The sequence below is a fragment of the Paramisgurnus dabryanus genome, chromosome 5, assembly GCF_030506205.2.
Source record: "Paramisgurnus dabryanus chromosome 5, PD_genome_1.1, whole genome shotgun sequence".
Lineage (NCBI taxonomy): Eukaryota > Metazoa > Chordata > Actinopteri > Cypriniformes > Cobitidae > Paramisgurnus > Paramisgurnus dabryanus.
In genome coordinates, this window is record NC_133341.1 from 44,177,316 (window position 1) to 44,191,046 (window position 13,731).

Consider the following 13,731-nt stretch of genomic DNA (forward strand, 5'->3'; position numbering starts at 1 on the left):
AGAGAATGGGAATGACTTTTACATGCATATTAGAATATTAGGTAACCAGAACCAGTTAGAAGTAGGTTACAGTAGTCATAAAGTCGTTTCAGCAAGCTCAATTAACTTTAAGAAAATGAATACAAAACTTTTTGTCCTCACCAGTTCACTTAATAAAGATGGAGGAGCGTTCCTCTGCTGACACGAAGAAAAAATTGAAGCAGGGTACATATAGCTCCTCCAAGAGCTTTGTCCGCCGTTGGTCAGGTCATGACGGAGGATTTCACCATGTTCCAATGATGAATGACCTCAGTGACAGGCCAATCTTTCACATCAGCATGACTAGTGTCCTCTGCCCAAATCCTAGCATAAGCGGCTCTCAGATTGCCATAAAAGAGCCTAATGAACAATAAACCGATCAGATTAATCTGTTTACGTTGCTTTTTCTATCAACAGCAAGATCCTCTCCATATATCAGTGAAATTATTTAAATCCATACTAATAAAGATCACAAGATTATTCTAGAGGAAAATTAAATCCGCCACCATGTAAACAGTAGGAGATGATGTGGATGAGAAGATACGAAGATCGTAGCTTATCCACCCTGACAGAGGTCAATCAATGATCTCTTGTGGCCCTCCTGTAGGTATTGTGCGCAAAAGGCAATGGGAATAGGTCTACATCAATAGATGAATTTATTTTACCACAAATTACATTCCGGTCCCTTCTTGTGTCTCATGAGTGCTTGTGTGTCCCTCAGCTTTGTCGATTTTATGTCATGATGTAATTTGCCTTAATACTTTCTATACCGTTATTTTGATTTATTATCTACAACTATAAGGGAATTGTTATTTATTGTTTTTTATGGATATACAATAAGTATTAGCTTCCTCGTGCTACATTACAATACACAACATCAACACATTTGAGGGGATTTGACATTAAGATGTGACATGTTACTTAATCTTTTGTTGTCATGCCATCCACCTTAACCCTCATCCAATCCCCAAAATGTATGAAATCCCCTCCTCCAATGACCTCTAAATTGACCTCTACATCTAAATTGACCTCCTGATTCTCCTGTAGTCATATGGTGTCGCCGATTTCAAAAATGGGGCACCATTGACTTCCAAAGTAGGAAAACATAATATTATGGAAGTGAAACAAAGTAATTTTACAGGTTTGGAACAACTTTAAAGAATTTTCAGATCTCTAAGTGCTCTTTTCATCATGCAAATTGTGCCTTTCTGGTCTCTTCATAGTTTTGTTGGTTGTGTTGATGTATATGTAAATTTAGCAATTCTGTTTGTTTGCATACGTAAACAACACCCAGAGGAAGCCATCGGGGTAAAGACTTAGTTATGTCGTCAATGTCCCTCCAATGCATGCTCCAGGCGCACGTTGTTGTATCCATAGTTACTCCTAGATTGCATCCTAATTTGCCAGGCGTTCTCATGAGACCACCCACCTCCAACACCCCCCCTCCCCATGTGTTCCTCCAGAGCACTGACCCCTGAGCTCCATTCCTCTGTGCGGGCCCTGTTCCCTCCAGACCCCCGTAACCTTCCGCTCAGACATGAGCCTTGACGTGAGACGTCTCATTTTCAAATCAATGCTTTCTGGCCCTGCCCACCTTGAACGTTCAAAACAAGCACATCAAAACAGGGGGTCCCCCTCTCCCACACCCTGAAGTTTACGACCAAAACAAGTACTTCAAAGCATCCCGCCGCTGACGTATGGCAATTCCTGACAAGCGCGCTTTTATGCTCAAAGTGGCTTTTCCAAACTCCAGGTTTTGCAAACATTCGACTCGAGCTATTTAAAAATTTGGCATGTAGATTTAAGCTTTGTTTATAATGGTGTGAATAGCATATTCAGATTTAGTTCGCTTAAATGTCAGTGTGCGTAGCATCGTTTCAGATGTATTTGCGAATACCTTGTTTTTTAGATAAGATTTTTAGAGAAAGATGGATTTTGAGGTGGTTACCACACCTAGTGTTTTGAACACCTCCAGCTCTTTAAGATCAAAAACGTGACTGAAATATGAAACTAAATAAACATTTTGACAGACAGACGGACGACTGTTTTCTTAACAGCTTCCTTGTTTGAGCTTGAGGAAATTACATGGAGTGATAAACGGCAAAGGCGCGGCAAGGGATAGATATTAAAACTTGGAATATAGGAACAACTTGGAGTGAACTAAAGGGTAGATACTGTATAAAAAATAAAATTACAAAAATAACACAAACTGATTAGGTGACTGCCATCTACATGAATCAGATTCTTGAAAACGTTTAGCCCGGCCAGTAAATGAATGCTATCTATACTTAGATATTTTATGGCTTTTTCGACGAATTCTCTTTTGCTTGTTTCATGAACATCGTAGTAACTTATCAATCTGGCTTTGCTGTGTGTGATGTTATATCAGAGGACACAGCACCTACTATACTGGAAGTCCACATATGGTTTGGCTTATGGGATAAAATAAACACTGTGGTCCCTTCTTGATCTCTGCGAACATTAATTTACTTAACTATATCCAAATAACCATATTCAGATGCCATCTGCTGTCGGTGGGCCTCTGATGAAAAAGATACATTTCTTTAAAAAAAAAACTACATCTGCGTCAATCTGCCACACAGTGTGCAGTGCTTTGATGTGAACTATAGTAAAATGCATCTTTAAGCTACTGTGACAAAGGGTGCGATCAATAATTTATATTAACATATGAAGAGCTTAGATGCAACCCCCCAATTTTTTCTCAGACTCTTAATTGATTCTGCAAACAAACCGGTATTTCTAAATGGGCTGGGGATTTTAAGCAAAAGTATTCGATGAGCGTATAATGCATTCAGAGAGCATTCGGTTAATATTATTATCTCATTTTTGCTTTTAGAGGCTTTTGCGTCTGAGCTCCTCGTATGTTACTTCTCAAATTTCTTAAAAATGTTAAGAAATGACAACCCGCTTTTCATGCAAAGATTTTTGAAAATACACTGATTATGTGTAGTTTAATTTGGCTCATATACACCGTCACTGATTTTCTGTGCTTACGTTCACACACATCCTGTAAAAATTGTCATTGTTATCTCGTCAATTTAGAGAAAATGGTTTTCTGCCATATTTCTGCTATTATCCACTAGGTGGCGCTCTTACCAACTTATAAAACACTGAAGCATCCACTGATCCAAAAACAGTAAAAACTCTGTGTATGTTTTGATCATTGCTCTGAATCTGATCACTAACAAAAGTCCTTTACAAAAATGCAATTTTCTCAAAAAAAAAAAAAAAAAAAAAATACTACAAAATAATTCTAAAAATGTTTATTTTTGAAGAAACCTATCCATATTTGAGATGTGATAAAAGAGAACAAATGAAGATAGGATGAAATTTTTTTAAAGCATAATGTCTGTTCTTTCTTTTGAAATATTGTCTGTTTATTTATTCAAAGAAGAACATTTCCTGGAAGGCGTTAAACTATTGTGAAAATAAAAAAAAATGTTAGCGCTGGCTGGCAATTTTTTTAAAGCTGGCGGGGAAAGTGTTAAAGCCTTGTTCAAACCGTGACTTTATCGCTGTGTGTTGCCATCTCTTTCAATGAGGCATTTTTAAATCTGGTTGTCATAAATGAGTAGGGGAGAACCGGGGTAAGGGTAGCGTGGTTTTCACGATTTCGCGTTGTGTTTCTCAATTCATGTTACAGTACTGATCAATCTACAGGTTATTTAGTTCTGTAACACATCCTGAAGTTTGTAACACATCCGTCTCAGAGTTTTTAAAAATTAAAGTAAATCGAGTTTAAATGTCAGGAGTTCCTGTCCGCTGCTAATACTGTTGCATTATGTTGAAAATTGATATTATGCTAATTTGATTTAAAAAAAAATGTATGATGTTCATACTGTTGGATTTTTTTTTTACAATTCAGGTTTGTAACGTCAGGTAGCTTTTGAAACATTTGATGTAATTGAAATTTAAAATAAAAATGTAAATTAATTTTTGCAAAAATGAATGACGAAATATGTTTGCAGTTACATATTAACAAGGTCATAGTCATGTTTGTAACACAAAAATCTATCTTTTTCTGTTACTTCTGACCCACATTTGTGTTACTTTCGTCCCAACGGACACTGCTTGTGTTCAAAGGGAAATTATACCAAAGTCGTTTTACATTTGTTAAGTTGTATTGATAGCCCACACTTGTGAGTTATTGACCACAGCAATATCTGTCTGATAACATAATAAAATATATCTCTGTCTAAAACATTTTTTTAAATACATTTTTTTCTGAAAAATTGTACTTTCGCTCTTGCTCTCCCCTACTGTCTACTCCAGTAATTGACGAAAGAAGAATGACGTGAACTCCACTGCTTTGCTCCCATTGGTAGTTGCTCCCGAACATCGCTCATAATTTGCATAAAGTTAAACTTTTCTTAACTTTTTTGTGTCACTGGACACGCCCATCCTGTCGCCAATGGTCACCTTCGCGGATGTTGCGGAAGTCGGCAATCTTCTATTGAAATAAATAAGACCGCGTCACTCTGCTAGTCGCTGGTGGTCTGAATGGGGTGTAAGTCTTAAGTTTGGTTATGATTTGCGATTTCTCTGTCGAAAAACTACAATTGCGTATTTTTAAAAATTCTATCATAAAACAAGCGCGTTGTGAAGTGTACCATTAACTCGTCAAATAGGAGAAAACGCTTTCCTACCATTGACAAGTTTTTCCGGCAATCCGTATTTCTGCTGTTATCCACCAGGTAAACTTATAAAACCTGGAAGTATTCCCTTAGTGCAAACAGTTCAAACTCTGGGTATGTTTTGAGGATCATTCTAAATCTGATCTCTATCAAAAGTCCTTCACAAAAATACAATCATCTCAGCTTTTTGCTCAAAATTTGGTATTTTTGAAGAAAAAAAATCCTTGGGAGACGTTTTTTTCCTCCTAGGACTTTTTCCTATAGGCTTTAAAAGTCGGGAGGTTTTTCTCCTAGGGGGTTTTTCAACCCCAGGGAGTCGGCCGACATTGGCTTAACTTAGTACCCTCTCCTATACGTTACATTATTAATACGCTCGCTTGTAAAGTTTATTCATAGCCGCTGTATTTTGCTACTTATGTTGTCTGTCGATTTTTCGGTGCTTTCCCCTGCTTTTATTAATGTAAAGCTGCTTTAAAACAATAACCAATTGTGAAAAGCACTATATAAATAAAATTTAATTGAATTGAAGGTAGGTTGAAACAGTTTTTTTTTTAAAGCAGAGGGTCAGTTCTTTTATTGATATATTGTATGTTTATATATTTAAAGAAGAAAATCACAAAAAATGCTGGCAGTGGCTGACAACTTTTTTTAAAAACGCTGGCAGGGAAAGAGTTAAGCTAGCGAACAATTTTGGCTTCAGAACAAATAGTGAGGAGCTCCCTGGGCTCTGCTTCATTCCAGTTTCCATTTTATAGTCGTGATGTTGACCTGCATTTAAAACCCCCGGCCAAAATGTCAAAAAATACAGCATGAAGTTAAAACTACTTGGTTTTGCAAGTCAATTCAACCTAACATTTCTTACAGTGCAGAGAGTTGAACAATTACTACGTCCTCATGACACACCCCTTACTGCATTTTTTACATTGCTGTCCTGGGATTGGAGCAAATTGGAGCAATTTTTTATACATTTTCTGCAATCAGCATTCTGTATGAAAGGGGTTTAAGTTACAGCAACACGTCACTAATCAAAATGTAAAATAGTTAGTTGAAACACAAAGCCAAGTTGATTTAACTAAAAAATGTATGGGATTTTATCCGAAATGTATATGCAAACTTTCACGCAAGCGCAATAAACAAAACAAAAAATCATATCAGTCCAAGAACTGACTCTGACCCCCGTCTAAATCTGCTGAAATAGCACACCAGGCTGGAGGGAGCAATCCGTCCATCCCAGACGGTAAACTAACGTATTGATTGTTCTGGGAGCAGAGTGCATTGGCGGTGAGCTGGAGGACCATGTGTAGAGAAGCAGAGGAGACACCTGACCGGAGGAGATTTTAATGGACTCTGGCAGGTTCCTGTGGCCATGTCATTGTACATAAAGTCAGCCTGACGATCCGCCCGACTCCCCACGGGAGCAACACCACCTCGACATCTGACTGACTTCAATTTTCCACCATTGTTCTCCGATGTCTTCATCCCATGAGAAGGACATCCTTACAAGCATTGTTATTTAAATCTTGTGCTGGCTAGGTGGGATTTATGAGTTATGCTTGGCTTTTATATGTCCGGTCATAACTGATAAAATATGAGGAGTCAGTGCAAGTTCCCTATACAGTACATGACAGTGTATGTAGGTCATGAGCAGGTCTGCTATGAAACTGTAAATCTAGAGAAAAGACACAGATGAGGTTCACAGTAGTCCACCCTGACTAAAGTCAATGTTTAACCCATTTCATTCATTTGTAGAACATTTGATATCATATTTCTAAAGATATCAAGGTTATATTATCACATATAGGATGACTGCAGCTGGGTTTTGCCAACAAGTTACACAATAAATATTGACTGTACAGCATCAGATGTTACGTAGAGAGTAAGTGGGAAATCTCTTGCCATTGATGCCCTCTAGTGATGCTTTAGCACAAGCAATCGTCTGGCATTGCACACACCGTATCAAGCGCACACTGTATTTGGGGTTCACAGCCACCTGCCAATGCAATTACTTATATTGTGTGCCATTTTGTTTTATGCATGCTTTGGGAACAAATCATGCGGCAAGTATATTAATATATATAAAAGGCTTAGGGTGGTAATGCCGCCTAGTGATGTCACAGGCCACTAGCACATGTATACCAAACATTTGAGACCTCCCTGTCTAATTTGATGACTTTTTCTTTTTGCAGAATATAACAAACCGCCGGTTATTCAGTCCTCACGTGGTCATCGGAAAGAGACCGTGTCCTTTCTACGAGCCTGCACTATGTCTGCAATACACGAGCACACAATTCCAGCCGATGATGTCATCTTTTACTGACCCATCCCCCATCCGTGAAGAAGATTCAGTGCAGATCTGAGGTCTGGTGCACTGAGATACCTCAATGTTAATGATGAAGGTATGCTATAAGCATCATCACGTTTTCCATTCTCTCAGTCAAAGAGACCCAAAAGACATCCATTACGGCTATTTGTCGGAGACATGCACAGGATTCGAAACAAAATGGGGCGGATTTAAAAGCTTTATGTGAAGTTATTCATTATTTAATTAAATTGATTTTTATTTTTATTGAAAAAGTCAATATTCATCATCGCATACTGATAAAAATGTATACATTGTAATAATGCACTTTAAGATAAAAGCCTCTGCCAAATGCATAAATGCAAATATTGGCACTTACAAAGACATTTAATGTTCTTGTGTTTGTATGGTTTTTGTAGCTCAACTGCTGCAGCAACTTCATAGGTTTGAGTCCCAGGCAATGCATGGCATAATAAAATGTATACTTTAAATATAGTGTAAAAGCATCTGCGAAAGGCTTAAAAATTAATATTTGTGCCCCTGTCCGTAAAATCCAAGATAAGTCTCATAATCTAAATATGAGAAGCAAGTTTGATTTCAATCTTAATCAAGATTATTTTCACAGAATGCTCTTTACATTATGTAGGATGACAAGGACGACTTAGGTTTTTACAGACTGAGTTATTATATAAAGACTATGAATGGAAAAGGTGACTTTTTAAACCAGTATCCCTTGAAATCCAGCTCCCACTATAAGCTTTAGAAATCCGTCTTACTAGTTGTCTGACATTTACAGTGATATTTTCACTGTGCTGAATGCAAGCACCTCACTTCTTTCTTCAGGCCGTCTGAGGCGAATGCTAAAAGATCATTTAGTTTTTTCTCGGCGAACCCTCAAGCTCCAGACTAAAGGAATAAAGCATACGTCTGGACGTCGATGAATAATAAACTGTTGTTTGAGATAATAAAGGTGATCGGGCTTAGTCTCCACACTTCCTTGATCATGTGCCAGAAAGAATGCAAACCGCCGCCGGTGTCTTCTGCAGTTTCTCGTCCTTAATGATGCCGTAGGAGTCTAGTGAAATCTTTAGCCATATGTACTGCATGTCCAAATGTGAACCTAATATCCACACACAGGCACAAAAAGAGTCCTTACACTGTAAAAAAAAAAAATTGTTGCACTTAAATAAAGCGTAATCAACCTGAATTTACAATCCTTGACAAGAGACGAGTTGCTATAAATTATAAAAAATAAATTAGCTTATTATAAGTTATTTTAAGTTTATTTTTATAATTTATAACAATAATGTAATTTCAAATTGACTAAACTTAAAAATTTAAGTGCAACAAGGAAGTCAGATGTTTCGTTCTGATCCGTGTTCGGCTACGGATATTATTTCTGTTGAGGGTTTTTAAGTTATGAAGGAATGCATAAAAATCACTCTTTACCTCTTTTAAATAGACAATGTTTGTCTCTTTTAAAAATGGAATAAAGATGAACCCGGTTACGACTTAATGGAGCCAAAGAAAACCTTTTTGTGAGATAGATGCAGTCAAACCTAATAAATTAAAGACGGGGTGCATGATCTCTGAAAGCCAATGTTGATATCTGAAATCACTTAAACAAACACGCCCCTACCCCAATAGAATCTGGACCTTCTTTTGATAGACCCACCCCACATATACGCAACCCAGGTAACGATGTCGGTTAGTAGACACACCACTTACTGCTGATTTAACACAGTCTCACCCCATTTCGTCAATATTTGACGACACTTGACCATTCGTCATATGTTGACGTGAAGGGTATACCTTTCGCGTCATTTTTTGACGAACTGGGGACTTCAATACTATTACGTCCGTTGCATTCTCTTTCCTATTTTATTACCATTTGCGCGTCGGTTTAGGGTTAGATTACGCAAAATTAAACAGTGTACGCGAAATTAAACAGTGTACGCGAAATTAAACAGTTGTCACCTGGCGTTGGGGTTAGAAACAGTTGTCACCTGGCGTTGGGGTTAGAGTTAGGTTTGGGTAGGGATGTCATTATGTAAATCTAACCCTAAACCGACGCGCAAATGGTAATAAAATAGGAAAGAGAATGCAACGGACGTAATAGTATTGAAGTCCCCAGTTCGTCAAAAAATGACGCGAAAGGTATACCCTTCACGTCAACATATGACGAATGGTCAAGTGTCGTCAAATATTGACGAAATGGGGTGAGACTGGGTTGGCTGATTGACCACAAGTGTGTTTTGGTAGTCAGCCCGACTCCAAAGTGTTTTTCAAAAATCATGCACCCCACCTTTAAATGTTGTTTTGGATTTCACTGACGGCGATCTAACAAGTGTAACATATGCAGTAAATTAGAGAAAAAGTGAGCGGGTCCAATATCCCGGGTTTTAAAAAGTGGGTGGGTCTTTTCCCGCCCACATATAATGGTTCACGACACCCATGGTTTGATCATGATGATATACGTTCTGTTGCCATAGCTCCAGGGTTCGCAAACCACTGGTGGTTCATGGGAGTATTGCAAAGGGTTTGTGAATAAATAGAAAAAATATTAATTAAAAAATAAATAATAAAAATGTAAATAATTATTAAAATAAAAAATCTAAATAACTACGCACTAAAAATAAATATATATTTTTTCATTCTGCGTGCCATGTCCATGACACACAATATATAAGAAAACTGAGAAATCAATACGATTTATTTGCCAATAACGGGTATGTAAAATACTACTGATTAGGGCTGGGTATCGTTTCAGGTGTTCCAGATCGATTCAATTTCGATTCACAAGCTATCAAATCTATTCGATTTTGATTCAATTTTCGATTCTGGTTCTCAAAAGAACAGTGAACAGCAGTTTACAAGTGGGTAATTAATAAAAAGAAATTAATACTATCGTTGTCGTTTTGCTTGCGAAATCTAAAATGACTTTTTATGTGAATGTGGCATCAACGTCGAAGAAGCGCCATTTTAAGCACTGAATGAATGAATAAATGACAGGCTCGCCTCTCCCTCCTTGGTAACATCGCGCAAGGCAAAAAAGAGGGTGACATCTAGTGAAGAAGACTAGTAATTAGATTAACGTTAATCTTACGTTCAATGTTTGCGGAAATAAATATAAAAAAAAGATTCTGCTCTTTGAGAATCGATTTTGAATCGACCACCTTTAAAAAAACTATTAATCAAAAAATAAAACATTTTGCCCAGCCCCACTACTGATAACTTTAAAACGGTTGAAAAATAAATGTTTTTGAAGTTAAAGGGACATTCAACTTTTTTTTAAAATATGCTCATTTTCCAGCTCCCCCAGTGTTAAACATTTGATTTTTACCATTTTGGAATCCATTCAGCTGATCTCCGTGTCTGGCGCTAGCTAGCTTAGCACAATCCATTGAATCTGATTAGACCATTAGCATCACGCTAAAAAAAATAACCAAAGAGCTTCAATATTTTTCCTATTTAAAACTTATCTCTTCTGTAGTTACATCGTGTACTAAGACCAGCGAAAATTAAAAGCTGCGATTTTCTTGGCAGATATGGTTAGGACTATACTCTCATTCTGGTGTAAAATATAACTTTTAACGCTATGCTAATGGTCTAATCAGATTCAATAGATTGTGCTAAGCTATGCTAAAAGTGCTAGTGCCAGACCCAGAGATCAGCTGAATGGATTCCAAAACGGTAAGAATCAAATGCTTAACTTTGGGGGAGCTGGAAAATGAGCATATTTTCAAAAAAAAGTGGAATGTCCCTTTAAAAGTGCACATGTGCTATACATATTAACTTAAAATATCAGGATGTTCTTTAGGTAAATAATTTATGTCAAGGGGGTTTGGCTTACAAAACAGTTTGAAAACCCCTGCCATATCAACTGGTAAGGCATTGCGTTAGTTATTTAAAAGGCTGTGGGTTCATGCGCCAGATGATTTTATCCAAAGTGACTTACAGTCCATTACAAGGTATGCATTATGTAAGGAATAATTGACGACGGGCCATTGAATTATAAGAAAATAATGCACACCCAAGGTGGTAATGCAGCACGACACGTACAGGTACCGTTACACCGCGGATGTGCATTATTTTCGAATAATTCAAAGGACCGGAATCAATTATTCCGCCTATACCACGTTTATCCAAAACATTGCTCTGGTGCCTATTTTTAAGACATTTGACAAGTTAGGTGTGTGGTTTACAGAAAAATAATCAACACCCATAGAACATTTCTCAACCAATCAGAATAAAGCATTCAAAAGCCCCGTGGTATGAATTAATATGTGTGATACTGGGATCAAACCCACAACCTTTCCCACTGCTAACGCAATGCGCCACAGGAACACTTAGGTAACACACTTATACAAAAACTTTTCTACCTTGAATGCTCTGTAAGTTGCTTTGAATAAAAGTGGCATAAATGTAAAATCTTAATCCTGACTACGTTTAATGGACACGAGGAGGTGGAAACCTGACTTGATGGATTGATGGATGGCTGTTTTTGCTGGGTTTGTTTAGGATGTAACAGTGGGGAAGTACAGCTGCGGCGTCGGCCGGGCCTGCCAGGGCATAACTTATCACTACAAACCCACTCGCCTCGTATAAACAATGAATTCAAATCCTTCCTTTGCATTCACCTGATGCTCTGTTTTTATTCCTGTGATCGTGCATAGATGGGGAAAATCCAGTGCGGATCTGCCAAAAGGGTGCTGGTAAACTGCCATCCTAACCATAAACAGATATAATCGTATGTGTGTCTCAGCATTAAAAGCTGAGTGTGGCAACAGTGTACTTAAAATCCCTCATTAAATGCAGATAACACAGCATGTAAAATGTCAGAATGTGTCATTTCGAAAGATGAAAGATGTGGACTTACGAGAACAAGAATGCATTACGCACCCGAACGCAAAACGGCTCAGGTATTTTTCGAAGGTTGCAAGCTATAAAAAATCTAAATGGTCTTTATCTTTCTGGTCTCATAACGTGAGTAATGCAACCCCCCCACCACACTTCCTCCCTGGAGTATAACACACTGATCTATACAGATTGAAGTACAACATGTACCCTACTTAGCAAATCAATGTTATAGTCACTATGTCCTAAACTTAATTACAGTGAAATTGAATGCAGGACTCAGAACAGCCCGAGGCGTCGGTGTAAGGATGTGCACGATGCTCTGCATTTAATTAATTTCATATGCATCTAATAAAAGTATGCGAAATGTTATCAAATGGTCATCAACTAGAAAGAAATAGACATAATTACGCTGTTACTGTATACTGTAAGTGCTTGAAATAGTTAGGCATGCGTTTCCCAGCCATCTGTGAGTTTGACATCTCCACAACAAGATTAACAGAAGAAAAACTCTCAGACGAAACAAAACTTGGATGACTTTTATTCAGCGCCGTCCAACACACACAAACAAGACATATTTTCTTTCCAGTGTTTTGACTGTTACTATTTCGAGTTCCTTTCTTCTGCACACTTAAGCTCACCCGGAGAGGATGTGCTTGATGAAAGATGTGTAGTTAATGCTGCCGTTGGCGTCTTCTTGTCCCGTCATCAGTCGGTCCACCTCGTCCTCTGTCATCTTCTCCCCGAGCGTTGCCAAGACGTGGCGGAGCTCGGCGCCCATCACCGTCCCGTTCCCTTCTTTATCGAAGACCCTCAGACCCTCCACGAAATCTTCGAAGGTTCCCTGGTCCTTGGCTCTCGAGATGTGCTGCAGCATGGGTAGAAAAGTCTCAAAGTCCAGGTATTTGGTGTTCATTTCTTCCGCCTTGGGCTTCCCGAGGATGGTCAGGACGTCGGCGTTGGTGGGGTTGTGACCGAGGGCCCTCATCACATCTCCGCACTGAGCGTACCGTATCTTAAGTTCACCGGTCGGCGTCTCGTCGAAGAGCGTGAAGGCGTCTCTGAACTCTTCGATCTGGTCGGCGGTGAATTCGAGCGTGATGCTTTTAAGGTCCAGCGCGGGCTCTTTGGGGGTCTCTGGGACCGGAGCCGGAGCAGGGGCCGGGGTTTCTTCTTTCTTCGGCTCTGGCTTTTTAGGTTCTGGTTTCTTAGGTTCGACCTTTTTTGGTGCCATAGCGGTGCGGGTGACGGTGCAGATGGGATGAGATGTCGGGAAGTGTGTGTTGTTGGAGCAGCTGCTGAGCTTTTATACTGACAAGTTGGGGTGTTTGATAAAAGTTATCAGGACTGGAATAGTGACGCGGCTATATAGGGAAATGGACTGGAACAGAGCTGCTCATACCGCTTAAAATACCAGTAGATAAGAAAAGTCACAGCTTTCGGTGAGATTCAATGTAACTAATACATCACTTAACAAGTTATTCTCCATAAGCATTTGTGTGATGAGGGATAGTTCACCCATTTATTCGCTCTCATGTTGTTACAAATCTGTATCAATTTCTTTGTTTGGAAGACCACAAAGGATGAGCAATGTTTGTAACCAAACCAATCAGAAGCACCATTGACTTCCATAGTAGGAAAAAAGAATACTATGGAAGTGAATGGTGCTTCTGATTGGTTAATAACAACATGAGAGTGAGTAAATGATGACATAATTTTTATTTTTGGGTGAAATCTTTAGCAAAGACACTTGACATGTATAGATGTGTTTTATTAATTTATTTTGATGGGTGTTTACTAAAATGAGAAATTGTAAAGGTTTGTATAAAATTGTGAAAGTCTTATTTATTTACATTATGCATTTGGAGACATTTACATGAAGCTATACATGTTATCAGTGTG

At 38.4% G+C, this 13,731-nt stretch overlaps 1 protein-coding gene across 1 annotated transcript; it reads right to left on the reverse strand.

Annotated features, from left to right (window-relative positions):
* Positions 1-12,353: 12,353 nt before the first annotated feature.
* Positions 12,354-13,429, reverse strand: cmlc1 (cardiac myosin light chain-1). Its single transcript, XM_065284664.1, has one exon. The coding sequence runs from the start codon at positions 13,061-13,063 to the stop codon at positions 12,467-12,469; it is 597 nt and encodes a 198-aa protein (XP_065140736.1). The 5' UTR covers positions 13,064-13,429; the 3' UTR covers positions 12,354-12,466.
* Between the last annotated feature and the right edge of the window lie 302 nt (positions 13,430-13,731).

Bases quoted from the DNA above. Each gene is read 5' to 3' on its own strand.
- cmlc1 (XM_065284664.1), bottom strand. From the start codon at position 13,063: ATGGCACCAAAAAAGGTCGAACCTAAGAAACCAGAACCTAAAAAGCCA.